The sequence below is a fragment of the Lathamus discolor genome, chromosome 6 (assembly GCF_037157495.1).
Source record: "Lathamus discolor isolate bLatDis1 chromosome 6, bLatDis1.hap1, whole genome shotgun sequence".
NCBI classification, from domain to species: Eukaryota; Metazoa; Chordata; class Aves; order Psittaciformes; family Psittacidae; genus Lathamus; species Lathamus discolor.
Genome location: NC_088889.1, coordinates 20,422,412 through 20,450,190, shown reverse-complemented (window position 1 = coordinate 20,450,190; position 27,779 = coordinate 20,422,412). Strand labels below are relative to the sequence as shown.

At 42.8% G+C, this 27,779-nt stretch overlaps 1 protein-coding gene across 1 annotated transcript in view; it reads left to right on the top strand.

The window, feature by feature from the left end:
- Nucleotides 1-1,102: 1,102 nt before the first annotated feature.
- KCNH5 (potassium voltage-gated channel subfamily H member 5) overlaps nucleotides 1,103-27,779 on the top strand; it is a 153,860-nt gene continuing 127,183 nt past the window's right edge. Inside the window, exons 1-4 of the mRNA XM_065684377.1 lie at nucleotides 1,103-1,243; nucleotides 14,359-14,482; nucleotides 22,933-23,039; nucleotides 27,210-27,338. Of these exons, the coding sequence (XP_065540449.1) occupies nucleotides 1,171-1,243; nucleotides 14,359-14,482; nucleotides 22,933-23,039; nucleotides 27,210-27,338 (433 nt within the window). The 5' untranslated portion in view covers nucleotides 1,103-1,170. The remainder of the gene's footprint in view (nucleotides 1,244-14,358; nucleotides 14,483-22,932; nucleotides 23,040-27,209; nucleotides 27,339-27,779) is intronic.

Sequence of the window (27,779 nt, the reverse complement as noted above, 5' to 3'; positions counted from 1 at the left end):
CCTAAACAAAAAAAACAACAAAATTAGTAATTATTTTTTCCACAGTGGAATAATTTCCTCTGGGAGAAGCACCGCTGCTTGCGCCAACTGCTGCAGGAGCGCGCAGCACATCGGGATATGCTCTGCAGGGTATGCTCCTGCCCCAGACAAACAGCGGTTTGCCATCTCTTGTTTCCTGCTAAGATATTTTCCAGGCTGCAGCAGTGTTCAAAATTAGCAGAGGCAGAAGCAATAGGTGGAGAAATTCCTTCCAGGATTTTGCTGTCCTCAGCTTAAAAAGACACTGAGTAACGAAAACGCTGGAGGGAGAAAGGCGGCTGGGTCAAGAGTAGGGGGGAGCTTACACAGAAATAGGCGTGCGGCGTTTCGATGCACTGACTCATCACGGACTCTGGGGCTCCAGCACTGGAGTAACACGGTAGATCTGTGTCCCTGAATAAAACGATGGAAAAGAGGACTCCAGCCCCAAATCTGCCTCCTGTTGCGTCCTTCTCACGGCTGCTCTTATCGGGAGAGGGAGGAATCCTCAAAAAAAAAAAAAAAAAAAGAGAAAAAGAAAAAGGTTGATGACTTCAAGCAAGGCTGGCATTTGACGTGTTACCTTGCACCTTTTGGTCATCATTTATGGGGAAAACGCAGCCACCTTCCACTGTGTCAGACAGCATTTCGTAGTCTGCTTTCCCCAAAACCCACCCGCTAAGAGCATGGGGATGCTCTCTCAAAAGATAGTAATACTAATAAATTGTATAGACGAAAACGCAGGGGTCGGAGGCTTTGGGGGTTTGGTTCACCCAGGGGAACAGGCGAAACTTCGACGGGTTTCCCGGAGAGCCACCTCGGGGCCAGCCAGGCGATGATGCTTCCCGGGGCAAGGCACCGGGCGCGACCCGCGGGGCTCCGCTCCCCCCCCCCCCGCCCCTGTCCCGGGGCGGCCCTGCTCGGCGGCAGGGCGGGCGCGCAGGCGCGGGGGGGGGCGGGCGGCGGCGCTCGGCGGTTCCGTGCGCTGCGCGGCCCCAGTCCGCGCTGCAGCCGCCGCGGGGGCGCCACTACCATGAGCGGCCGCGGCCGCCCCTGCGCTACTCACGGGCACCGGGCGCACCAGCCGCCTCCGGCCCCCCCTCGCTGCCGCCGCTGCCGCGCACCCCCGGCCCCCGAGCCCGGCGCTGCAGGATGCCGGGGGGCAAGAGAGGGCTGGTGGCACCGCAGAACACCTTCCTGGAGAACATCGTCCGGCGCTCAAGCGGTGAGAAATTCCCGCCATCCATCCATCCATCCGTCCGTCCCTCCATCCATCCGTCCGTCCCTTCATCCATCCCTCCGCCCGTTCATCCATCCCTCCGTCCCCGCGGCTGCTCCTCGGGGCACGGAGCCGCCGCGCCCGCTGCCCCGCTGCGGTCTGTGCCAAAGCTTTGCCTTCAAGGAACGGGGTCTCTGCTGTGCCCCGCCAGGCTCCGCTGGAGCCAGCCCTTCACCAGCCTGTCCCTGTCCCCCTCCGTCGCTTTTTACCTCGTTATCGGTACTGCTGCTTCTGAGAATAAGTGGTCATCATTTACATTTCTAATACTCTCTCTGCTCATCGTGTCTTTTTTTTTTTTTTTTCCTTCTTCGTAGAATCATAGAATGGTTTGGGTTGGAAGAGACCTTTAAAGATCATATAGTTCCAACCCTATTGCAATGGGCAGGGACATCTCCCACTTGATAAGGTTGCTCAAAGCACCATCCAACTTGGCCTTAAAAGCGCTGCCAGGGACGGGGCACCTATAACTTCTCTTGTTCCTTGTGCTCTTCTTGTTCTTTAGCTCTCTAGTAATTGGGCTTGCATCTGTTTTCATTCAGGGTTTCAGAGTCTATGTAATTCCGTGGCACTTAAGTCTGTGGTAAAGGTGCTGGGAAAGAGGATGAGGGAGTGACTGTGATTAAGATGATGGTAGTCCTGGGGCTGAGCAGTGTGTGAAGAACTGCCTGCACTTGCTCATCTACAGCTCCTTGTTAGGTGGATATTTACAGAACTGGTTCAGGACTGCATGGCTGTCAAATTATTCCTTGCTGTTGGAGTTAATTTTATCCTTTGATCCAGTGCAAAGCACCGATCAAGAGTACTGTGTACAGCTCCATTAAAGTTACAGTGTGGCTGCAGACTGCCATCTCTCTAGATGTATTAATGTAGATGCTGCTTTAGGCAAGTCTTGTGCTAGTTACATTCCTTTATTTATGTCATTTTTGTACTGGCAGCTAACTACTGAAATATATGAGTGTTTGCACAAATGAAGTGCGATAAGAAACCTTGACTTTGCATATGCTAAAAGACATCTTGTTGGACAGCTCAAATTTAGGGTGACCCTGCCATACCAAACACTGCTGTGACAGTTTGCATCTGTCGATGTGAATGGGAAAAGTGGGCAGAGCAGAGTATTGAGCAAAGGTGCCACATGTACTGTTAATTAAGACGTTAATGTGATGTGAAATCGTGCTGCAAAGTGTTCCCTTCCACCTTTCTATTGCATGACTCTGGATTTACCTTGCATTCATGGTCTGGACCTAACATGGTCTGGTGTGTTGATTAGATGGCTGGTGGTGAATTGGTGATTTGTTGACTTCCATGGGAGCAGGAGTGGGATAAGGACTTAGAATTTGTTTTAAAATATTTTATATTAAAATAGCAGCCTTGTATTAAGCCATCAACTGTTTTTCAGGGGGGCTCCATCCCTTTGGTGTTGCCTCTGTTGTGTGGTCGGTAGCTGACTCCCCGTCAAGCTCTGTAGCAGCATGATTACCAAGAGCTAGTTTCCCGCAATAGTGTATTTATTTAGCAGAATATTAAATGCAAGCTTAATTAATAGGGGTTTATATAGCACTTTCCCTCTGACAATTTCAAAGTGCTTGTGGATTTTAATTACACTTCACAGCTCCGTGTGGAAGGGGACACACAGAGGCATTCCTAACCTGTTCTTTGAATTGTGGCGTAAATGGGGGCTCAGAGCACCACAGTTGTTTTCCCAAGGTCATGGGGCGAGTCCATGGCGGAGCTGGGAACATGGTTTGGGATTGCTATGCTTTTGCATCATGCTTTAATTAAATCACATGTCCTCCCTGGTGAAAGATTTGAGATGTCAAAAACTGTAAAAGCTCAGAAGATTTTTGAACATTATACTTTAAAAGCATGTATTCCCCTCCAGATTTAACCTAGTCTAATTTAGGAGCATTAAATCATGCTGGTCTGGTCATTCATTGTGCTTTTTCTCTGCCACTGATGATACCTATACATGATGCTACAGAGGTAAATCTGCCCCGTTGGACGAGGTGAAAAGTGGATTGGGAATTTAACTCATTTAAGTGGTCAGTATTGTGTCCTGAAACATGATTCAGTTCTTATCTTTGTCATCCAGGACACAACCTTATTTGTCCTTTACAGAAATAGTAATTTTCATTGGATTCAGTGCTGTTTAATCCAAACTTAATGGCATCCAGTAGAGCAAATCTGATTCCAGTGTCTCCTGCCAGTGCTCGGTAGAAGGCAGGGATTTGACCTGCTGACTGTGTGCAGGCGTTTGTTTTTATACTTGGATTCACCAGTTTCCAAGAGATTTTTCATTGACAAGTTGAGGAATGGGATGAAGGAAAGACTGATGATTGTTTTTTAAAATACATTTTCAGCATCCTCAAAAAGAGCTCTTTTGTCACCTTTATTGGTTAAAGGACATGCTCTTTTCAGATTTCTCACAATTACGCAATACCGTTTCATTCCTGACAATAAATCTTTTCTTAACAACGAGGAGAATGTTAGTAGGTAGAGGTAATATCTTCTATTAGGAAAGAGGTACAGGCTCTTCTGTAACAGCATGGAAGCAATGGGTTCAAAATGAAATGTAGCTGGAGTCTAGTTAATCAAAGTTGCCAGAGATGGTTTTAAGTAATAAAATTTATAGAAAAAATTCCAATAATTTTAAAATACGGAGAGTTAGAACATGTGTTAGAACATAGTGGGAACATGGTGTGCAGGGTGGTGGCCACCTTGGTGTTTAAAGCAGTCATATAATCAGTTTTCAGCATTATTTACTTATTTTCTGTTTAATTTTGTGAACCTTTCCTTTTTGCCCCAGCTTTGGCTGCAAGCGAGGTTAAAACTGTGCGAGAAACTATCATGGCAAGTCAGTCATAAGCAAAGCATAAAAGATCTGAGCAGAAAGAGTGGGGTGGCCATGGCTCTTCTGCCCTCTGTATGGAGAGGTGGGATTTCTGAGCTACCCTGCCAAGTTGTTCCAATGTGTTTGGGAAGGATGGAGCGACTGCCAAAGCTATGGGATGGGTCAGGGAGAGGTCCCACAGTGTCCCTTTGCCCAGGGAACCTCTCTTTTGGAGGCAAATTTACACCTTGGAGCTTGTGAAGTGTTTTAGAGCAGGAGTGTACTTTGTTTTTAGGGCAGCAGCAGAGTGCAGGTGTTTCCCAAAGCCTTTGGTGGGGGACAGTAACCTCTGAGCTGCTTAGTGGGTTCTTTGCCCACACCTCAGCTGAGCTCCATTTGAGTAGAGACAAAGTCTTCGGAAGAAGCAGGGGGATCTGTCATTAGACCAACTGTTGCAGTTGGTAAAAAGGGCCAAGCCCTCAGGATACACACACCTATCTTCTGGCTAATCTCAGTGCAATCTCCAATCTTTCTTCTTTTAAAGCACAGTGAAAATACATCCAGTAAAGATCTTATCTGAGGCTCACAAAGATTGATACGATCTTACTACAGTCTTTACTGTGCCCTGGATCTTAAGAACACCAGGTCTTTTGCTGAGCTGAAAAAAGTGTTTTGTGAAAGCATTGGGTTAAATCACATTAAGGTGACTGCCTTTACTGCCATTAGTATTTTGTACATGTAATAAGGGCCTTCCTTAAGGCAGTGTTCTCTCCTAAAATGTTCTCAGCTGTCTGTGCCTGTTATTGCTAATATTATTGGTTGATCCTTTAGTGCATTCAGAGCTTGCTGATACTGACCTTGGCTCAGCATCGTGGAGGTGCCACAGGTACAGAATTGGGCAAGTCTCCAGAGCCGGGCTGGGATTCGTGGACCTGGCAGGCATACAGAGCAATTCAGTGAGTTGAGCCTTGCACACAGGGGCAAGAGAATGTGTTTGTCTTGCTTGTCCATCTTCACCCTTCACATATTCTAGCAACAAAAGCATTAAGCCTATGTTAATGGCATAATTTGCTTTTATGGTAGAGGGTGAGTTTGGGAAAGATTAACTCTGGGGCTCTGCGGCAATATGCAATAAAGAGTGCTAACAGCCTGGAAGAGGGGCTTAATTTAGTGGAAGATTATATACAATCTTACCTATATGGTAAGAATTGTAATTATTGGTTATTGTTTCTGTTGCAATAACTCTTTGAAGCTTCCTCAGGAAACTGAGTCTTTCAGGTCCTTCACAAATATATTTTGACACTTGGGCTGAAATCTTGGCTCCGCAAGGCTTACATGGGAATTTTACCATGAGCTTTGCTGAAGCTATCATTTAATTCCTGGCCTTTTTCAGCTTTGTGCCATGTTTCTACAAAGCAGTTCCTTCAGACAGAGCTTTCTGCTCTGCTGGGTCCCTGTGACTTTGAAGGGCAAAAGGATCAGCCCTCGGTGCAGGTGACTGGGTTGTAAAGGGAGGTTAGCCAGGAAAGGGGAGGGAAATGAGAGTCACATCTGTAGTGCTAAGACACTTTTTCATTTTTATTATACTAGTGTTATAGATAAAATAAGTGTCTATTGTCTCTCCTGCCCTTCTTACTAGCCCATGTAGTGTACCTGATGTCTAACAGGCAGGGTGACAAAATGTTGTTATGGGACATGATACATGTAGGCTTTGCTCCCCTAAATTAAAACAAAACTGCCTTTTCATCTGATCCAAATGAAACTACAAATGCTGCAGAAAGAGTTCTTTAAGGCAAGTTACTTCAAATTTACACCATGTCTGTTGCTGTGGATCTTCTGAAAAAATGCAGACCTCAGCAGTTCCCTAAATCTCTACAGAAGGACACTATAAACTGTGGGGTGAAAGTTTCCATCCTCTGGCTCAGCTGACTGCAGAGAACTTACTGAAGGGGTGTCCAAGAAACTTATGTCATTAGGGTGTTTGGCATTTGAAGGCGCAGGGTTCCTTTTGCAGTTTCTAGGACTGCAGGGGGCCTGCTGATACATAAATCAATGCAAAGTGGATTTTTACAAGAAGCATTACTAGATGACATTTGTGAGGAGTTTTCAATTGCAGGCACCCCGCTTTCCTTACTTCTCAAGTTGGCTTGCTGAATGCAGAAAGATTAAGCACGTCTGACTGCTTCTGAAATTGGGGGACTTCTACATGGCCTGAATTTTTTATGTGTTTTTGATCAGTATGTTTTTAATGGTTATGGCAGCTCTGTACCAGTGTATTAATTTATAAACCCAAATAATGAGATACCGTTAGCTAAAGGAGTAGCTGGATTTCTTTGAGGTCTGACCAGCTGCTTGTTAAATTGTGGGTCTTTTCTGCCTCGTATTTCTTGGTGTGTGTGTATTGCGTGCCGTGGGAGAAACCTTGCGTTCAGAGGGACGCTTGAGCGCTGCTGAGCGCTTGCCACAAGAGGTCACTGCAAGAGCTGCTGCATTCCCAGGTTAATCCTGAAATCTGAGAAGAGAAAAACGGAATTATTGATTTTTTATTTTTTTTTAAAGTAAATATCGAGGTTTTTTATTGCTGTTGGAAGGAGTATACAGCCAAAGAATAATGTCAGGAAGTTAAGTGAGCTGTGGAAATACATTTAATTAGTATGTTTAACAGGGTACTGTTTGGTGGTTGACTGGGATTTTAAGTTATTCTCCTGGAAAGCTAAGGGAAGAGGATTTCGTGGTTTGATAAAATGAAGAAATAGAATAAAATTTTGGAGTTAGCACTTTAATTACCCGCTTTTCTGGAAAAATAAGTCTGATTCTTGTTTAATCAGCACACTCAATGACTGGCTATTTTAAATGCCAAGCCCTGGGTAACCCAAATAGCCAGGGCCCAATCCTGCATGCGGTGGTGGAAGGGAGTCTGACTGCTGGGTTGTGAACAGCCCTTTGGAGACTGGCCCAAAACAGCACCTTGGTACCCGGCTGGAATCTGAACTGTTGATAGTTTTGCTTCAGCCACTTGCACAGAGAGCGGAGCATGGGAGAGGCAGACAATTCTCTGATAAAACAGGTTTTTGTGAGGTACAGCCAGGCTCTGTGAAACTGCAGCCAGTGCTAGCTTCGTGCTGAGTGTTTGCAAGAGGAGCCCCAATGTCCAAACAACTACTATTACTGCAATTTTCTCATTTGGGAATGTGAAGCGAGCACTGTCATTTGTATAAAGCTAGAAATCTGATTTTTGCTTGCTCCCTGAGGGTGCCTATGCACCTGGAGTGAGAGCTACAGAGTTCTCCAGTTTAAATTTAGTCTTGCTACATCCATGTTATATTCTGCATAATTTTAACAGGGAACAGATTCAGACGTGTACTTTAGATGGTAACTGGTATATGTGAGGATTAGTTTAACTCTAGGACAAATGAATGTGTGGGGGAGAAACTGCGATCAGAATTGTATGAAATGTCATTTTGCAGGCATCTCACAGGGATGCTCTCTTGTCCTTATTGGCTCAAAAACTCTTCCTGCGGTCAATGATGTTGTACCACAATAAAGGCAGGGGACTGTACTGTCTGTGGTCTTTCACATTCAGGATGATTAAAGTTAATTTTTTAAGTTTTTAGGAGCTAAATTTCAGGCAGACTCTAATCTTTCCTCTTGAGCTCACTTGCTAAATTGCTGAAAGCTGCTGTGTTCCCAGCTATGTGATTTACGCGTGGATTTAATACTTCAGCCAATGCTGGATTATTTATCTTTTGTTTTATTTGAGGTACATTTATTTGGGGCAGGAAATAGATCATTTTAGCATAGTTGGTACAGTGGCATCTTGTGCTGGGTTTAGTCTTCTTTGCATTTTCATGATATGAATATTAAATAAAAACAACACTGGTACAGAAAGGTGACGTAAAGAGTTAGTCCTTTGAGAATTTTTTTTTTTTCAGGCAAGCAGCACAGTGTGCTGAATAAATTGGATGACACTGATGTTTTGCATGCTTTAAAGACACTGGGGAAATAATAGCTTTGTTAGAAAACAGTAGTGTGGCCTTATAGTAAAGAGTACAAAGTGCTGGTGGAGGCTGCTCCTTTAAGCACAGCAGTTTGTCTGCAGCCAGACAAACATCCTGGAGCTGGAGGGATGCTGTTGCCCACTGAGGCTGATTTCAGAGGGCAGTGCCCTCCTAAAGGGTTTAGGATTTTCTGTTGTATTCTGTGGGGATGCAGTATGTCTTGAGTTGGAGTCAAGGTGAATGACACCAGTAAAAGCATGTATTATCAGGGCTGAGACTTGCTCAGGAGGGCTAAAAGAAAAAGAATGAGAACATTTTTTAGGACCTTCCTCCCAAACACACACATAGAAGAGCCGAATGAGTTTTTCAGGATGGTTTAAACAAGACTGCAGCAATATGCTGACCCTGTGCAGTTCTAAGGAGAGTAAACTGACAGCAATTTATGTGGCTTGGGGCTTTAATAAAACAGCATTAGCAAAAAAGGCAAATTCCAGATGTTTCACTGACCCTGTCAGAGCCGGGCTGCATTTGTTCTGCAGTGGAAGGGTGGGAATTCTGAATGACAGCTCTGTGTCAAGTTGCTTGAGTTAGGAGTTTATTCCGAGATGGGAACACTGCTCTTGTTATTATAATAGTAATAATTATTACTTGTATTTTGCTGCTTCATTTCTTTTTTTAAAAACATCTTTTCCATGGTGACTTTTTGGAAAAGATCAGTTGCCTGTCTTCTTGGGATGAGATGGAACTCAAAACAGTGATTTAAACAATTTTCCTTACAAGTGGTACCCAAGCTTTCTGGAGAAAAGATGATTAGAGACAATGTTTCTCACTTGGCTAAGCATATATCCTGAACTGATTTAGCTGTTCTTGCTCTCCTGTGATTATGTAACATGAATTTTACACTGCTTTGGGCATTTTGTTGGTTAAAAATATTGCTTGCACACTGTGGGTTTTTTTTTTTTTTGTCTTTGAACAAAACAAGCCTCAGTGCTGTGTTGAGTATTAGCTACTGCAAGACAAAGTAAGATTAAAGGCTTGCTGTTCTACAGCATAGGCTGCCCTTATACAAAAAGCCTTTTTACAAACTAAAGGTGCAGCAACAGCAAATATAGTGGCTTTAACGATTGTTTTCCTCAACTGTGTTTTCCAACCTGAAATTTTGCTAACTCTATACCTCTAATAATTCCTTGTCATCAGTATTAAACCTTGCAAATATTTCAACTAATTTAACTAATTTTAACTAATAAAAAGCCTGCTGACTTCCTAAGAGGAATCTAGCAACTCTGAGTCAGGTGAGCCTGCTGACTGAACCCTGCTTCCCCATGCTCTTACAGGCAGACCCTGGTGTTTAGATGCATTTAGTCAAAGAGCTCTAGACAACATACAGATTTGTGATTTGGGCTCTCTACAATATATCAGAAATGGAGAAAGGTGGAGAAAATGGTTGGTGGAGGTAATGACATCAAGACAAGTTTAGAAATAATAAAAATTGACTTTTATCTCTAAGGAAACGGGAAGTGGAAATGCATTTTCAGGGCATCAGGGAAATCTAAGCAAGGATGAATGCATTACCAGACATTTCAGGCTAATCATCATGCAAGTTCGAAACTAGCTGCATGTTAATGTTTTCAGAATATAAGATATTACCACATGATAGCGGCTGAATTCAATGTTTTCCAGTTACTGGTAGCTAAATTCTTGTAAGAAATACTTAAACTTCAGAATACCTCCAATATAATATATTCTTTTTAAAAAAGTGGTTTGTGGAATATAGCTCTTGTGTATCAAATCCAGCTGGAAAACAGCTGTGGACATCCCAGTGCCAGTGTTCTTCCTATGCTTATCACCCTGCAGTTTCCATACTTTTTTCGGCTTTCTCCTGAAGAAGGCACAAAACACTGTTCTATCTGTTGAAGACTAGGGCAGGCATGGTGAGCTTTCCTCTCCCGGGAAGGGGGTCTGAGCCTGGGTCTGTCTTGCAGAAGACATCTGCTCTGGGTGGAGCATCCTTGGCATGTGGCATTGCGGGGCTCATGCCCATGCTTTAGAGAAGACCGCGTAAAGGTCCTTTGGCTCACTCCAAAGCTATTTGGTATGAGCTAACCGATTTGGGGTGTGGGCTATCAGGGGAAGGGGAGGACGAGAAGTGAACCTGGGATTTGATGATGGAGGTGCACCAAGTGCTTGCCTGCAGCAGTGTCTGTGGGGCATGTCCTTGGGCTGCCATTGGGTGAATAGCCATGGTGTGGGTGTGTTTCCTCCCTGTTACATTCAGTGAATCTCAGTGTATCTCAGGAAGAAGCAAGTCAGCTGGCAACCCGTAGGCAGGTCTGTAGCACACTTGTCTTTCGCTATACCTGGGCTGCTTGAATGAAGTCTTGGCTTGTACTAAGAGGCTACTATGGGACTTCACCACAGAGTCATCATAGCAGTGCACAGGGGGACATCTGTGTGCCCTTGGCTGAGGGTCCTTGCTTTGGAGCTGCTGGCCAAGGAAGAACATGCAGCCAGTTGTTTTTGGAGGGGAACGGGCTCCTCTTCTTTGGTGTTAAGCTGCCCTATGACAACTGGAAATGGAAACAAAATGTATTTTTTCCCAATTCTTGCCTCTTACATGAGGTTTAAGCAGCCAGCTGTGAATTGAACAGAGTGGAATTTGATATAATCAGACTGATGGAAGTTTTAACCTAAGATACAACTGTGATTGGCCTTAGTGACGAAACCATGTAACTGAGTTGTAGAAATGTGGAAGTCAGGCATGCAGATGGATTTAGTCCAGGACTGTCTATCAGGGCTGAACCTTAAGGGAAGCAACTGCAGAAATGGACTTTCATGAGTAGTTAGTGGTGATGAAACAATATAAAACAGTCTCTTCTCCAAGGAAGTAAAACTCCTAGAAACCCTATGGTGGTATTTTCTACTACAGAGGCTCTGTTGTTTGTCAAGGTTAGGCCCAAAATGGAGACATGTTGCAGAATATACAAGGAGTCACAGCAGAGGATTCAAAGCAAAAACTCTTCCATGTTCCTTTGCACTTGGCTAAAAAAAAAAAAGAGGTTTTCTCAAAGTGTCCTGTCACCCAGTACATAGTTTGGTTGTTTACAGCTGGCTGTGGTCTCGCTAATGTAGAGTTAAATCTGCCTAGAGTTTTGATCTGGATAAACTGTAGAAATAGGGAAGAATTGATGTATTTTGGTTGGAGAAAATAACACGACTTTTGATAAAATGTATGGTAGGCATGGAGTCCTGTGAATGCTGGGACTTTGGTACACAATAAAACTCAAGGTTCAGATGCTGACTTGTTCTTCCTTAAATTTTATGAAGCTGCTCACTGAGCAGTGGCATTAATGAAACATGGATTCCTATGGCTTTGTGCCCACAGTTAGATTCATTTGTCTCTAGCAAGATGCAAACATTCATTCAAGATTTTTCTTCGGCTGGAATAGGACACACACATACGTATTCACGAGCTGAGTAGGGATGAATAAGCCTTACTTGCTTAGGAGACAGGGGTAAAAGATGTCAGTGAAACAAAGAAAAATTCACGGGGACAAAAGAAAACATATTCTAAGATCTCATCAAATTTCTAGTGCATGTACTATATATATCTGATCTAACCTTACAAATACCATTGATACTTCTAGTGTCTATTTTTTTCATTTTTTAAAAATCCTTAGTTTGGCTTTACATTTTGTTCCCTCCCAAGTTTCTGGTGGATTTGATCAGTTTAGTGAATGCATGCCTTATCAAGTATTTTGAGACCCTCAGATGTAAAGAATAGAAGACAACCTTTAAGTGTGGTATGTCATCTTGTTGGTTGCTGGCTGCAACAGATCATCCTCTCTGTACTCTGTGTCCTGAAACAGTTATGTGGTGGGAATACGCAAACAAGATTATGTCTGTTGGTTGGGGAGGCTTCAAAGCAGGGTTATTTTCTTTTGGACTGTGGTCCTCTGGGGAACACCCAGATGTGCACAGCATCCATGAGTGAGTTTGGTATTACAGTCTCTCCTTGCCCTGGTTGTGCAAATTATATCGGAATATGCGAGCAAAACTTTGGCAAGAAATAATCCTGCAAAGAAATCTCTTTTCAAATCTAACCAGAGGACTTGTAATATTGGTTGTTTCCTTTTGGGGTGGGAAATTAAGAATTGTTTATGCTCCCATCCTCTCCAGCTGCTGGGGTGCGGTTGAGGTAGGGTGGCCACCGTGAGGGGAGCCCAGTGGATTTGGGGGCTGCTGGTGCCTCCCAAATTGGAGAAGATGCAAGGTTGAGTTAACATCAATGCAACCGGAACCCTTTGGTTTCCAGGGCTTGGGATGTTCCCCGTGTTATTATCTCCCCTGTGCTGAGGAAAGCTGGGCTGAGTCCCTGCTGCAGAAAGGGCTGCGGAAAGCCAGGGAGATCTTAACGTAATGCTCAGGCTTTACTCTGTGTCTGCTGCAGCTTGTAGTGAGGGCATCTCCCTTCGGGTAGGAAAGTGAATTTTTAAAGTTGGCGTTTAGGCTTAAGAATATTTGTGATGGATTCAGATAAATTCTTTGAGCATAAAGGGGTTAGATTTCACAAAATCTCAACTTCTGTTTCTCACATCAGTCAGTTTCTAAATATTTTTTGATCCGCTCTTCTACAGAAAATCCAATAATCTCCAGATTATTTTTTTTTCTCCAAATTCATGCTTATAAAGAAAAAAGAAAGACATACTGTTTTTTTTTTTTTTTTGGTACACTTCCCTTGTTCAACGAATAATGTTAGCATGATGTAAAATCCAGCCATGGTTATAAATACGTGCAAGAGGGGCATGTGTAGCTCATGCAAAAACCATGTCACTTTCATGTGAAAATGAATGTATGCACCTGAGTATATATCTGTAAGTAATTGGCATAACCATGCTTTGGCTATTATGTGGAAAATTTGTAAAACATCTCCTTAATTTCCTCCTCCCTCCTCCCCCACGCCCCTCCCCCCCCCCCGCCCCGGAACTGCTGAAAGGAATGTTTCCTATAATTTCTATACAGCAGTGACTGTTAATAGTTATTTTTTAAAGTTTCTTAGCATCAGTGAATGGGACTAGTTAGTTCCATAGCTGCAGTCAAAATGAAATTCAAAACTCACGGTAAAAATAAAGAAAAATCTGAAGATCATCACAGACTACAATTTGAGAACCTCTATTTAAGTGAGAATATTATTTCTGAAACAAAATTAGGGATGTTTACAGTCTCAATGCACATAACATCCCACAGCATTGTGTTTAAGCAAAATGGGTATTTTCTTCTTTGAAAATGCCTTGCTAAAAGCAGGGATGGAAGAATCTTTCCAAACTAGTGAATAAAACTATTTTAAGACTAACTCATAATGTGTTGGTGCCAGTCCGTGCGTATAAACTGTAGGCACTGACTGAGAGAACAGATGACTGAAACGATATTTAAACCTGATTTCAGCCTCCTAGAAATAATCCCTGCCCATATTTTGTAATTACAGCTCTGCATATATTTTACTAGGATGAGCCAAACCTACCTATGTGCATTTTTAGTAGACCACCACTGAAATTCAGTACCTGTTTTGTGCTATTTCAACATTTAAGTCCCTTCGGCACTCGTTACTTCCCAATCATGCTAAATTTTCATGTGGGTCACTTGATATTTGCACTCACAGGCATGATATGGCTCGTGGTGTGCCACAAGATGCAGTGGGAACATCGGAACATCTGACCTCTGCCCAGTGGCTCCTGATGCTCTCTGTCCCTCATCTCAGGTGTCCTGCAAAACAGACTTGGGACCTACCAGGAGGAAAAATTTACTTGAAGCAAGAGTTATCATCAGTGTTGGGCACAAATAAAGTTCAAAATTTTAAACTCATTTTACAAGTTAATTTAAGGTTGATTTCACGATACATATAAAATATGAATACCATATAAATATACAAATAATTAAATATAAAATGAAAACCAAACATGACACCTTGCCCAGATGCTTTGAATAAATTGTTAAATTTCTAAATTGTTAAAGTGTTGCTACTTTTATCAGTATTTTGGTGTGCATGAAGCTACTTTTGTTGCTAAGTTACCCTGTTACGTCACATTCTCTTTTCTGATGCCTATTTTAATTTCAGTTCCCTCTGAAATTTCACACTATAGGTTGCCGTCATGAATAACTCTGCATCTGCTGTATAACACATGGATTTAGCTGTACTTTGCCACTGACATCTGCCCTTTGTCTCCTTTTCCTCTTTGCAGAATCCAGTTTTTTGTTGGGAAATGCCCAGATTGTGGACTGGCCTGTAGTTTATAGTAATGACGGGTTTTGTAAACTCTCCGGATATCATCGAGCTGACGTCATGCAGAAGAGCAGCACTTGCAGGTATGCCAGCTGTCTGTTGCCACTCGATGCACTTTAAAAACTGTGATCTGCTGAGAAGAACAATGAGGTTTTGCAAAAGGTATTGATGTAAGAAAAATGTTGTTTTGTAGAAATGAAAGTATTGAAAGAGGCTTTAAAGGAATGAAACCAGAAACTTATCCACAACATGGTAAAGCACTTTTGACATTTATCCTGGCTAATATCAGTACAAATGTGCTGTAGCTAATGATCCAATAAAGAAAGTGGGGGTTTAGGTAATATATTTCAAAGGCTTTTTTTACTATTTGTTTTTATTTATTTATTTATTTATTTTAATTCTCCTGCTGTCATGCCAGGAGGTACTGGGCTATTCTGTAGCCCATGTTAGTTCCTGTTATTTCACACACGGAGAGCACAGGAATATACAAACTGCATCTTTATTCCCAAGAGAGTGATTAAGCTGATGATATATCTACTGTACGCATTTCAACCTTATGGCTTTTTCCTTTTGTTGGTGGTCTCTCAGGAGCGGACAGCTATGATTTATAGTTAGATATGCATCTGTGCCTTGTCTGCCGTATCCTTTAAAAGGAGACGGTTTGGGGAAAGACTAAATCCCTAATGCGTGTGTATGAGCAAAGTAAACGGGGACAGAGACAATAAGGAATGGCTGAGATACACATTTGTTTAGGTTTTCCTTTTATTCAGGGGGCAAGCAGCTCCAGGGCACTGGAAGGAGGAAGCTGCCTACCTACAGAGATGGCTTTTGGGAGATGGGTGCTGCCAGACACTGATCATGGGCTGATGCTTCAGCTGGCAGGAGCAGGGCAGGCAGTGAGCCTGTCCTTGCATGTCAGTCATTGCTAACTCCAAAAAGCAACAAGTGCCGATGTGTGGTCACTCTTCTCATCTGCTGGGAAGGGGAAGAAGCCTTGGGAGTCCAGGATTGCTTTATGCAGCCAGGTATCCTCTAAGGGGTAATGGAGAAGAGACGGGCACATGCCACTGAAATGAAATATTCATTCACATAGTAGCAATAGAGTTGATATACGTAGTGGGGCTGTAGGAAACAGCCTTATCACAGCTGTGCTGGATATAAATACATGCTTTCCCCTTTGCTCTTTGCTGTCTTAAATATTGAACTATATAGGTTTGCTGTGAGCCAGCACTTTTATAGTCTGTGCACATTACAGATAATTAAAAATGTAGAACAGAAATGTAGGAAAATACTGAGAAAGTAAAGGTTTAGCAATACCTTTCTGATAATGATTCCCCTGTGCCTCGTGCCTCAAACACTGAGAGGATCAAAAGGTTTACTGTATTTGAGTGCTTTTTGTGAATGTGATGGACTTTAGTTACCATTTGTAAGGATCCTGTTTTAATGTTGTGTGAAGTAAATCATACAGGTGAATCATACAGATGCAAATCCAAGTGGGAATTATTATGGAAAATAGAATTCACAGCAGAGATGGTGGTTTTTTTTTTTTTGAGTTTTTTATTTGTGGTGGTTTTTCCTTTTTTTTTTTCCTTTTTTTGTTTTATTTTGTTTTTTTTTTTTTTTTTTTACATAGAAGCAATGCAAGTCTGTCTAGCCCCTGATTCGAGTTACTATTGTTACTGATCATGAGTGTGATAAAGGACAATTCATAAATTTTGCAATATTTGGTCTGTTTGCCCCTGTCTATAAGATACAGTGCCTTCAAATCAGTTTCATCCAATATTTTCTCTTGGGTAGTCCAGCGAGTATCATATCTTTTTTCTGTCTGTCCCACCCCATACCCTACATTGGCTACTCATATGTCATCATTATATTCAGCTTCAGGTGGTCTTGGCTGATACTGATCACAGGGAGAGGTGGATAAACAGAAGACACTTGAGGTATGAGTGATTTTTTGTTTCAACTCAGACAATGAGTTAGTCCTGTCACGGGCTGATCATCCCTTTGATTTTGCAGTACTTTCATCACCACCGAGCGGCATTCCTCACGTATCAGTATTAGGACAGGTGGTGTTTAACATCTTTGTTGGCAACATAGACATGAAAAACAACAAGGTGCTTGGTGAGAGCCAGCATGGCTTCACTAAGGGGAAATCCTGCCTGACCAATTTGGTGGCCTTCTATGATGGGGCTACAGAATTGATGGATAAGGGTAAAGCAGTTGATGTCATCTACCTGGACTTGTGCAAAGCGTTTCACACTGTCACACATGACATCCTTCTCTCTAAATTGGAGAGACATCAATTTGATGGATGGACCACTCGGTGGATAAAGAACTGGCTGGATGGCCGCGCACAAAGAGTTGTGGTCAACGGCTCGATGTCCGGCTGGAGACCGGTAACGAGTGGTGTCCCTCAGGGACCGGTGTGGGGACCGGTCTTGTTTAACATCTTCATCGCTGACATGGACAGTGGGATTGAGTGCGCCCTCAGCAAGTTTGCTGGTGACACCACGGTGTGTGGTTCAGTTCTGGGATGCCCAACATAAGAAGTACAAAGACCATTCTGAGTGAGTTCAGAGGAGGCCCTGAAGATGATCAGAGGGCTGGAGCACCTCTGCTACGGAGACAGGCTGAGAGAGTTGGGCTTGTGCAGCTTGGGGAAGAGAAGGCTCTGAGGAGACCTTAGAGCAGCTTCCAGTACCTGAAGAGGTCAACAAGAAATCTGGAGAGGGACTTCTGACAAGGTCCTGTAGGGACAGGACAAGGGGGGGAATGGATTTAACCTCAAAGAGGTAGATTTAGATTAGATAGTGGGAAGAAATTCTTTACCGTAAGGGTGGTGAGGCACTGGCACAGGTTGCCCAGAGAAGCTGTGGCTGCCCCATCCCTGGCAGTCTTCAAGGACAGGTTGGACAGGGCTTTGAGCAACCTGGTCTAGTGGAAGATTTCTGATGAATGAAGTTGCTAAGCCACTGGCCATCATATTTGAAAAATCATGGCAGTCAGGTGAAGTTCCTGATGACTGGAAAAAGGGAAATATAACCCCCATTGTCAAGAAGGGGAAAATGGAAGACCCAGGGAATTACAGACCGCTCAGTCTGACCTCTGTGCCTGGCAAAATCTTGGAGCACATTCTCCTGGAAGGCATGCTAAGGCACATGGAAAACAACAAGGTGCTTGGTGACAGCCAGCATGGCTTCACTAAGGGGAAATCCTGCCTGACCAATTTGGTGGCCTTCTATGATGGGGCTACGGAACTGATGGACAGGGGTAGAGCAGTTGATGTCATCTACCTGGACTTGTGCAAAGCGTTTGACACTGTCCCGCATGACATCCTTGTCTCTAAATTGGAGAGACATCAATTTGATAGGTGGACCACTCAGTGGATAAAGAACTGGCTGGATGGCACCACACAAAGAATTGTGGTCAAAGGCTCAGTGTGCGGCTGGAGACCGGTAACGAGTAGTGTCCCTCAGGGATCGGTGTTGGGATGGGTCTTGTTCAACATCTTTGTCAGTGACATGGACAGTGGGATTGAGTGTGCCCTCAGCAAGTTTGCCGATGACACCAAGCTGTGTGGTCCGATTGATATGCTGGAGGGAAGGGATGCCATCCAGAGGGACCTTGACATGCTTGTGAGGTGGGCTGATGCCAACCTTATGAAGTTCAACCACGACAAGTGCAAGGTCCTACACCTGGGTCGGAGCAATCCCAGGCACAGCTACAGATTGGGCAGAGAAGAGATTCAGAGCGGCCCTGCAGAGAAGGACTTGGGGGTGTTGGTCAATGAGAAAATGAACATGAGCCGGCTTCAGTGTGCGCTCGCAGCCCAGAAAACCAACCGTATCCTGGGCTGCATCAAAAAGAGCGTGACCAGCAGGTCGAAGGAGGTGATCCTGCCCCTCTACTCTGCTCTTGTGAGACCTCACCGGGAGTATTGTGTGCAGTTCTGGTGTCCTCAACATAAAAAGGACATGGAACTGTTGGAACAAGTCCAGAAGAGGGCCACGAGGATGATCAGGGGACTGGAGCACCTCCTGTATGAAGACAGGCTGAGGAAGTTGGGGCTGTTCAGCCTGGAGAAGAGAAGGCTGCGTGGGGACCTCATAGCAGCCTGCCAGTATCTGAGGGGGCCTATAGGGATGCTGGGGAGGGACTCTTCATCAGGGACTGTAGTGACTGGACAAGGGGTAACGGGTTAAAACTTAAACAGGGGAAGTTTATATTGGATATAAGGAAGAAATTCTTTCCTGTTAGGGTGGTGAGGCACTGGAATGGGTTGCCCAGGGAGGTTGTGAGTGCTCCATCCCTGGCAGTGTTCAAGGCCAGGTTGGATAAAGCCCTGGATAGTATGGTTTAGTGTGAGATGTCCCTGCCCATGGCAGGAGGGTTGGAACTAGATTATCTTGAGGTCCTTTCCAACCCTAACTATTCTATGATTCTATGTCCCTGTTTGTGGCAGGGGTGTTAGAATTGGAGGAGTTTTAAGGTCCCTTCCAAACCAAATGATTCTGTCATTCTGTGATCTGAATTTTAATCAGCAATAATGTGCCCGCTGGCAGGAAAATCACTTAGAAATATTTTGGTACAAATGCCAGTCTTCCTAGTTTCACAGGCACTATATAAAAGGCACAGCCTACTCAGCGGTCAGGCCACGCGAATAATGTGTGATGGGAATCGCTGTGCGTTGTTCTTCCTGGGTGCATGTGGTATCAAAAGTTGCATCTGTAGCTAGAGCTGTTACATAGAATAATTGGTATAAGGGAGTGTTAAAATGCACAGGATTTTTAGGTGGAAGGACTTGTTTACTGGTGAAGATAAGCTGACAGTTCTGGAGGATCAGGGCATTTGCAGTTCTGACATCTCTAACATTCATTTGACCTTGAACCCCTCTCCCCTCCCCTCCGTGCCTGAAGGTGCACCAATAGATCAGCCAGCATGCAGTAAAACCACTTGTTTCATGCCCAGTTGCCCACACTCATGACAATGTATGTCTTGATAAATACCTTGAAAGAATTAACAGCTATAAAACATTAAAATCCAGTTTAATTTTCTAAATATTTTCTAAATATTGTTTTTCTAAATGTTGTTTTCTAAATATTGTTGCTTATCAGTTAAGCTCTATTCTCATGTAGCCTTTGGAAAAGCAGGCACCCTTTGAGTGGCTGGTTAGTAACCTACCCTGGCATTTTGCACTTGGCTTTTGCTCCAGGCTTTGCTTTGCTTACCCTTCCTTGCCCCTGAGAGCCTGGTGCTGGGCTGGAGATAGCTGATTGCTGGTTTTGTTTTCAAAGAGGAAACCTCCTTATAGGCCCTGTTTATGTGTTGCCTTCCAGCTGTACAGGAGTATGGAATTGGATCTCCCTTCTGAAGTGGTTGTTTACAGATAGTATTTCCACTGAAGCACTTGCAGTGCTCCAGTCAGCATCTCTGTTCTCCCTTGTTTTGATTTACTGCCATTACAACTGGGATTAAAAAAAGTCTGTGAGAAAAATTTTGTCTCCAGTGAAGCCAATGGCAAAATTCCCACAGCATTCAAGAAATGGGATTTTGTATGGTGGGTACAGCGTGATGGACTTGAAAAAAGTTCAGTTTAATACTCAGATATCACTCCCTGACCTGACTTGTGTGTGTGAGAGAAGGCTTCCTTGCACTGCCAGAGCTGTACAAAGAAACCTTGCTGAGGGTGCCGGTGGGACGCAGGGAGCTGCGCCATTTCTCCTTAGAAATGGTGCTTGCTCTGTAGCTTGCAGAGCTTTGAAGTTGTTGACATGTATCCGTATGTGTAACTGATGCCTTTTCATCCAGTGCTTCTGGATGAATGGAGCTGTAAATTGGATATAGACTTTTGTGCTTCACCTGTCCTATATCCTGGATAATTTCTCACAAATGCTCTTAAATACCACCCTGGCATGCACTGTAGACCTGGAGCTGTTCTTATGCCATTGCTGTGAATCTTGACAAAGGGCGGAAGAGCACAATGCAAAGCTTCAGATGTGTTTTTACTGTGCCAAGGGATGCTTTCAAAGGGAAGTGGGATCCCATGCATCTTAAATGACAAATGGTCTCTTTCAGAGGTGGCAAAGTTATCTAAGATTGTGCCTTTCTCTGAGTATTTCAGTAAGTCTTGTTTCTCTTTGATATGTCTATTTTCTGGGTAGTAAGATTCCCAGTAGCAGAGTGGGTTTGATATTTACGTCTTGTACAGTTTGCACTGAAGGCACTTGACAATCACTACATAACAAAAAAACATGAAGCAGAAAAAGAGTGATTGACTGAAGAAGTAGGAGTTCCTTCATGTGTACAAAATAGGACAGACTAAATTAAGTTAAACCTGTGATGAGCAAAGGTCTTACATAACTTATACAGTGGGTAGCTTTGAGGTTTCTTTGGTGCTATTAAAAATTGCCTTCTGAAAAATGTTTTTATTATCCCACAGGCCTTTAAAATGTCTCTTTATATGTGAGAATATAGCCTTTAAAACATAAAGTTGATCGTATTCAGCAATGCTAACTAGTATTTTCCACTACTCAGAACACCAAGTATCATGTGTCATCCTAGCACTAATTAATGATGACTTTCTGTATTATAAGCCGTGTAAAAGTCAAGCACTTCAACAAATTCTTGTGATTTTTTTCCTTCAGGACTAAGAGAGGCATTGTTTTAAACCTTAACAAAACAAAAAAGAGAATTCAATTGCACAACAGGCTGTGTGAAAACTATCAGGTCTTATTTCGCCTTGCGGACAGAACAACAATCTTCTTTACCTCATCGGTGCATTAAAAAATGCATAGATTGAAAAAACCAAGACCAAACAGACTCTTTTTGTTGTCACTTCATGTATAAATGTGTAAGGGATGATCAGCTGACCTCAGGAAAGAAAGACAGGTCTCAAGAAATGAGCAGTAGGCTGTGTTTTGCTTTTCCTAAAGACAGCCATATATATTGATGATAAGCAATACCTTAATGAAACCCTGTGCTCTGGGTAAAACCATTTCCTGACATCAGTTGCTGTATCAATGGCATCTCCATTATAGTGCTGTCCCAAAGGTAACATTTATGACATGTCATTTATCAATAGCTCTCCCTGTGTTACCAGAAAAGGGGCAGCTGAAGTGACATTCGGATGTTGGAGTCACTGTCTTCATCACCCATGCTGGGCAGCACCTTATTCTGGGAGCAACCCCAGCACCTCCCTTGGTTGGCTGTGTAAAGAAAAGATTCATGGTCTGGCCTTCATTGAGTGTTTTAATGCCTGCCGAGTCACTAACCACTATGCTGTTTTATTGTTTCTTTCAGAACAGTAGACATAAAATAAATGTTTATTGAACCTTTGGAGGTCTGTTGATCAATAAAAGAGAAGCTGCATTGAAACCACAGAGGCACTGATAGCTTTTCTTTTCTCTTTCATACTCCAGGGTTGTCTGTTGTAGGTTCAGTTGAAGCTCAAACTGTTTGGGAATGAAGAAAAAGAAAAAAAAAAAAAAAAAAAAAGTCTGATCAATTAAAAGTGTATTCATCCAAGTGTCCAAGTGTCTGAAAGCTTTTACCCCACGTTCCACTTTCCTTCAGTTCTGTAACTGGGAATTTGCACAGAGCAATCTTCAATTATTTTTAATCTAGGGAAGAATAACAATTAAAGCCTCGCTGTTTCCTTGCAGGAGCTTTCAAAAGTAAGGTCAGGGGGTTGGGTTTGCTTACACCAGCTGAAAGTCTGACCTGGAAAAGAATGTGAAGATGAGATGGTCAAGTGGCAAGACATAGCAGAGTTAAAATTACATCTTTGTATTCTCAGCCTGGAGGGGGATGAATCTCCAAAAGCATTTCAATGTTTTCCATATTTTTACTGAAATATTGAAGAAATGCATTATACAATAAGGAAAATGAGAGTGAATTGGTTATCTTTAGTAGTAGTGCAGATGTAGCTACACTGAGACAAATCATACACTTTCTTTCTGTTCTGAATTTTCAGAGCATTACAGTCATTATGTCTTACTGGTTAAATCCTACCTCTGAAATTGGTATTTAGTAAAAGGTTTCTGATTATCTTACTGTCCCAGATGCATCTTGACAAGATTAGATTTGTAGTCATTGATTCAACTAACAGCCTTTACCAGCAGTAGCTTCCATTCCACCTCCAGAAGCCTTTTCAAGAGGATTGAACAAAATTTGGGAGGTTTTAGAGGTTTTGTTCCATTTTTCTCTGTTTTGACAGCAATATTCTCATGGCCTGCAGCTGTAGCATTATAGGTTATCAGCTCTTTTTATAACCATATATCCTTAAAGGCATGCAGAAAAGCATTTAATGAAACATTGCAGTTGATTTATTTGTTGTCATTTACAGTAAAAAGGTGGTCATGGTTACTCGCTATTGTGGGTTTCCTTGTGACACGCTAAATATTTAAATGAACTGTAAATCATAAAATTTGCTAAATGACAATTAATAACATCTCTAATGCTTTTGCTGTTTTAAGGTGACTGTAACAAAGCTGTTGCTTGTCTAGAAGAAAAAGAAACCTTTTTTCTTTTTCAGTTTTATGTATGGTGAACTCACAGACAAGAAGACCATTGAAAAAGTCAGACAGACTTTTGACAACTATGAGTCAAACTGCTTTGAAATTCTCCTCTACAAGAAAAACAGTACGTATATATTTATGTATGTTGTTGGGTGTGATAAAGCATATTTAAAGTATATAATATATTAAATTAAACTTCATTTTGACATACGGGTGAATTTCGGGCAAGATTTGGAGAAGAAATGGGTATTTTGGTTGCCACAGCTCAAGAAGAGAGCTTTTTTTGAGAAGTGTTCAGGTTGCCAAGAATAGTGGTGGTTCCCTGCTGTCTCTAGTCTGACTCCTTCTTTACAAAATATATTTAGTTTTGAGGATTGTTTTACTGAAGGGAAACTGACTGGGTTAAGTGAAAAGAAATCTTGAATGAGGTTCCCCCACATCCTTCAGGAAACACCCCCATCTCTCGTCAAGTGCTAACCCAGAACACAATTACATGTGTGGATGCTCCCAGCGTTGTTGAGATGCCTCTGTGATGTGTAAACCAACATTTATGAGCTCTGGTGAGAATACTAAATTTGGTGCATAACGCAGGAAGTAATTAAATAGTCAAGGCATTTTGTAACTTAATGAGATGTATGACCTATGTCCCTTCTTCTTGGTGGCACTGGGTTTACAGGAGGCTGCCAGCACCAGAAAACATTTTCTTTGTTTTGTCTTAACCAGGAGTCACTGCAGTACATTTTCTGCCCTGCCATGTATGTGGGTAGTACTACTTCTGCTTTATCAATGTTATAGCACATACTAAGCAAAACCCACACTGTTGTGCAGTCTCACACTGGGCTTGTGCAGTGTTGATATCTCTCCCAGGCTGGTGGTTGAAATGCCTGCTGTTGTCAGTGGAGATGAGCAGCCTCCTCCACCTCCTCCACTAGCACAGGCCATCTCCTCAAGAAAAAAACCTGAAACTATCACATGAAACACGCTCCAGAAAAGCTGGTTCCTCTACCCTGAGCAGACTGAGTCTAGCTGACTGGGTCACTGGCTGTGTGAAACACAAGCCAAGCACAATCTTGATGGAGGTGTTTTCGTCAGTGTGGCTTTCATTGCCCAGTACAGGGTGCAGGTCCAGTGTGGCTGGGGAACTTTGCCACTGGTTTAGCTGCCTGGAGGCCAATAGCTGAGGCTGTGTTCCCCCCACTGGGTGCTGGGATGGGGCACCTGGCTTGGGTGAGGTTTCTGCCACGTGCTGTGGCTGAGGGAAGTTAATGGTGTGCCTCAGGAAAGATCTAACTGTGTCCAACTACCCCATTTCACTGCAAACTCAAATAAACCTTTCATGGCATTGAAGAGAGCATCCTGGATACCTCATCTTCTTGAAACAAATTGCATGCATTATGCTTTATTTCCACTTAACCCTTTCAGATTAAATCTTCCTGTCTCTGCATTGAACGGTAGGAAATGCCTTTAGATTTCTCTAATTCTGCATGCTTCAAAGCATTTTAGCAAGAGCAGCTCTGGAATTCAGCTATTTCTGCGGGTGCCCAGGAGAACCTTCCAAATGACCTCTTTTTGGTTCCTCAGTATATGGATGTGCATGTCTCTATGTTTTCTGCTTCTCTGCCTGTTTCCTGTGCAGGTCACCTGGATGGCCCCTCACATTTGGGGAATTTCCCAGGACAGATTCATGCTGGGTATCTTTGCCGGTGGTGGTGCCCGTCACTGCCATGCCCTGTGTCTGTGTGATTTCCAAAGAGGATCCCAGAGATCCAGTGCTCTCTCTGACTCTGTCTTCCCTTATTATAACCGGGCTGGCAACTCCTGCTCTAGCATGGGCCAGTCCTGAAGTAGTTTCCTATTTCATTTAAGTATAAAGTGAGGAAAGCCTTCTCTTGGTGACTTTTCTGTAACAAACTTTTTGCTTTGGGTTGTGAATTGTCTGCTGGAGCTTGATGATGCTTCAGAGATTTATTAAGCTGCTGTTGCCTTAATAAAATCTTCACCTTTGCCCAGCTCTCCAAGCCTATACTTACCTTAAGTTATGCAGGATTACAGAAGGACTTTATGGAAAAGTACTCATATATCTTTTCAGGCTTGAGCCAGTTCCCATCCATAACATCTGTTGCCAGCTTTCTTCTCTATAACCTGAAGCACAGAACTTCAACCTCTTGCTAATGCTAATAGGCTCACCTTTTGGCTCCAGTTCTGTAGCTGGTTTGCCCAGGGTTTGCTTCCATTTATCATACTCGGAGCCTTCTGGAAGGTCCTCCAAGAAACTGCATTCTTATCCTCCAGGCTGAATATCGGAACAGATAAAGAAATAAAGAATAGTTATCTGTTGCTATGAATATATTTCTGCAAAACATAGACAGTTACCCTGTGGAAGGGGCTTGTGTTTATCACTGGCAGAGACCCTGGCTGGAGGTTGCAGTGCTCTCTGAGTACCCTCCCACCCACCAAACGAGAGGTGCTTGTTTATTTTTGATGATGTGGCATAACCTTTTTTTTTCCTCACCCATTGGTTAATGCTTTCGGCAGGAGGAGATTTTGAGATTTTCAAGTTGCTTTTCCATCCTTCTTTGCTTTGGCACAGAGATGATCTGTAAGCAGATCAGGTTCAGACCTGAAGGTTTACTACAACTTGCTTCTGCTTTACTGCTTTCCTTCTTACATAGTCCTCAGTTCTACCCACTCAAATATTCAACAACCGTGTTAGGCATGCATTTATATGTATACATATATATAGGGCAAAACTCTGCAAAGCTTTTTGCCTGCTTTTTCACTAGATTGCTGCTTCTACAGCAATAGCCACCTTGCCTCTATCTTTGATTTTATCAGTGCTGTCGTACAGGTTATTTTGCCTACTTACTTTCAGAGCTTTTCAAAGGGTGCTGATGAGTTGCCAGGTATAACTGCAAGTACATTATTACTCCAGAGAGCTGCAGCACTCTGTTTTAAAAGTTATGAAAAGAGTCTTTTATCTTAGGTTAGCAACTGGGAATTGAGATAATCAAGTAATCAGCATAATGGCTTTGGAATTATCACAAAAATCGGTCCTCCATGTCTCCCACTTTTCCAGTTTACTGCTAGTGAGCTACTGGTTTAATTGAAATTCATCAATGCTGAATTTTTTCATGAACTCTTGTGGATTTTAACCTTTCCCACAGTAGTCCTAGCCCAAAAGGGTTTCATTGCTCCCTGGGCATCTATCCTGCAGTTCCTGGCACAGTTCCCAGACGTGATGTGTTAGCGGAGATTTTGGGGGGGTCAGTGGTGTCCATGGGATAACAGCGGGCAAGTGGCTTGTCTCAATGTGTCAGCTCTCAGACTGGCATTGAGGCAGCTTATGAGAAAAGGCATTATGTCAACTGGCTGGAAGCACATCAAATCCCAAAGGTTATTAGCTAGCTGTGAAGGCATTTATAGTGAGGTGTGTGTAGGTGCAAGTTTGGGAGGGAGGGGACAGAGCCGTGGGCATGGAGCTTTGCTGGATGGAAAGCCTGTCTGACATTTATGCCCCTGCAGGTGAACAAGGTGTTTCTAAGCAGGATGCTTAAAGTCTTTTAGGATTTTGCCCCTTACAGAGCAGACCTGCATATGCATAGGGGACTGCCATGTGCATTTCAGTCTAGGAAGAAATAAGACCCTTTTTAGCTCCTGAGCACCTGCAGGAGCCCTGTGTGAACAGTGAGGATTTACCAAAAGCCCTGCTAACCACTCCAACACAGTAGGGATTTTTTGGCTGTTTATTTGATGAGTGGTAGGATTTTAAAATATTCTGTATTTATTTCAAAAGCTACATAGAGATAACTGCACTGGGAGAGTGCTGCACTGGGCAGGACAATAGAGGGTATGACCTGAAACACAAAAAGGAAATTGAATCTGCTGATTTGTCCTGATAGCACATTTATAGTCTATGACTGGATTAGCTCAATTCCTCTGAAATAATGGAGTATCATCAAATTTGGAGCATTTGACAGTATACTCCATCAGTTTTAGATATGATAGCTCCATATTATGGGAGGAAAGAATCAAAGATGCCATCCATCCATTTTTTCTTGCCTTCATACCTTGCAGACACTAAGTTTGTGAAGCATGCTGGGGAAAAGCTAGAGCAAGAAGGCAAGAATAATATATTTTATTTCATAATTGAGATTTATAAAGCCTCGTGTCTCTACTTATCATTGATCAGATTAATGAAGCTGTAAAAATGGGAGTATGTTGTTATGCTCTGAGGGGCCAAAATTAAAAGATCTGCTGCACCACAAACCAATGTCTTTTTTTTTCTCTACTTCAGGAACCCCAGTTTGGTTCTACATGCAAATTGCACCCATAAGAAATGAGCATGAAAAAGTGGTTTTGTTCTTGTGCACTTTTAAGGATATCACTTTATTCAAACAACCCATTGAAGATGATTCAACAAAAGGTAAATATGCCATACACTATGATTTGTTTTTGTAAATGATAAAGTACATGCTTGAGCTTAGTCCTGTGATGGGGACATTTCATGCTTGTGATCTGTGTCTTGAATTCAGGAAATATTTTGTGACCTGTCAGAGTTTCAAAGCCAGTCTCCTAAATTATTGCTTAAAAATAAAATAAAACAAATCATCATGAGTGGAAATTCCCAATAATATTTTGCCAGAGTTACAAGCCTTTTTAGCTCTCTCTTTGTCATTTTGCTACTTCTTCACTACAGTTGGCATTTGCTAAAAATTTCATAGTTTGGAGTAATTTTGATGCTGTGTTGTTTTGGGAGACCTTTCTCCTAAGGTATTCTTTTCAGGAAAAAAAATAAAAAATAAAATTCAGCTCCTTTTTGTTGAGATGTTGATATTTCCTTCCTTTCTCACTCTTGGAGATCAGC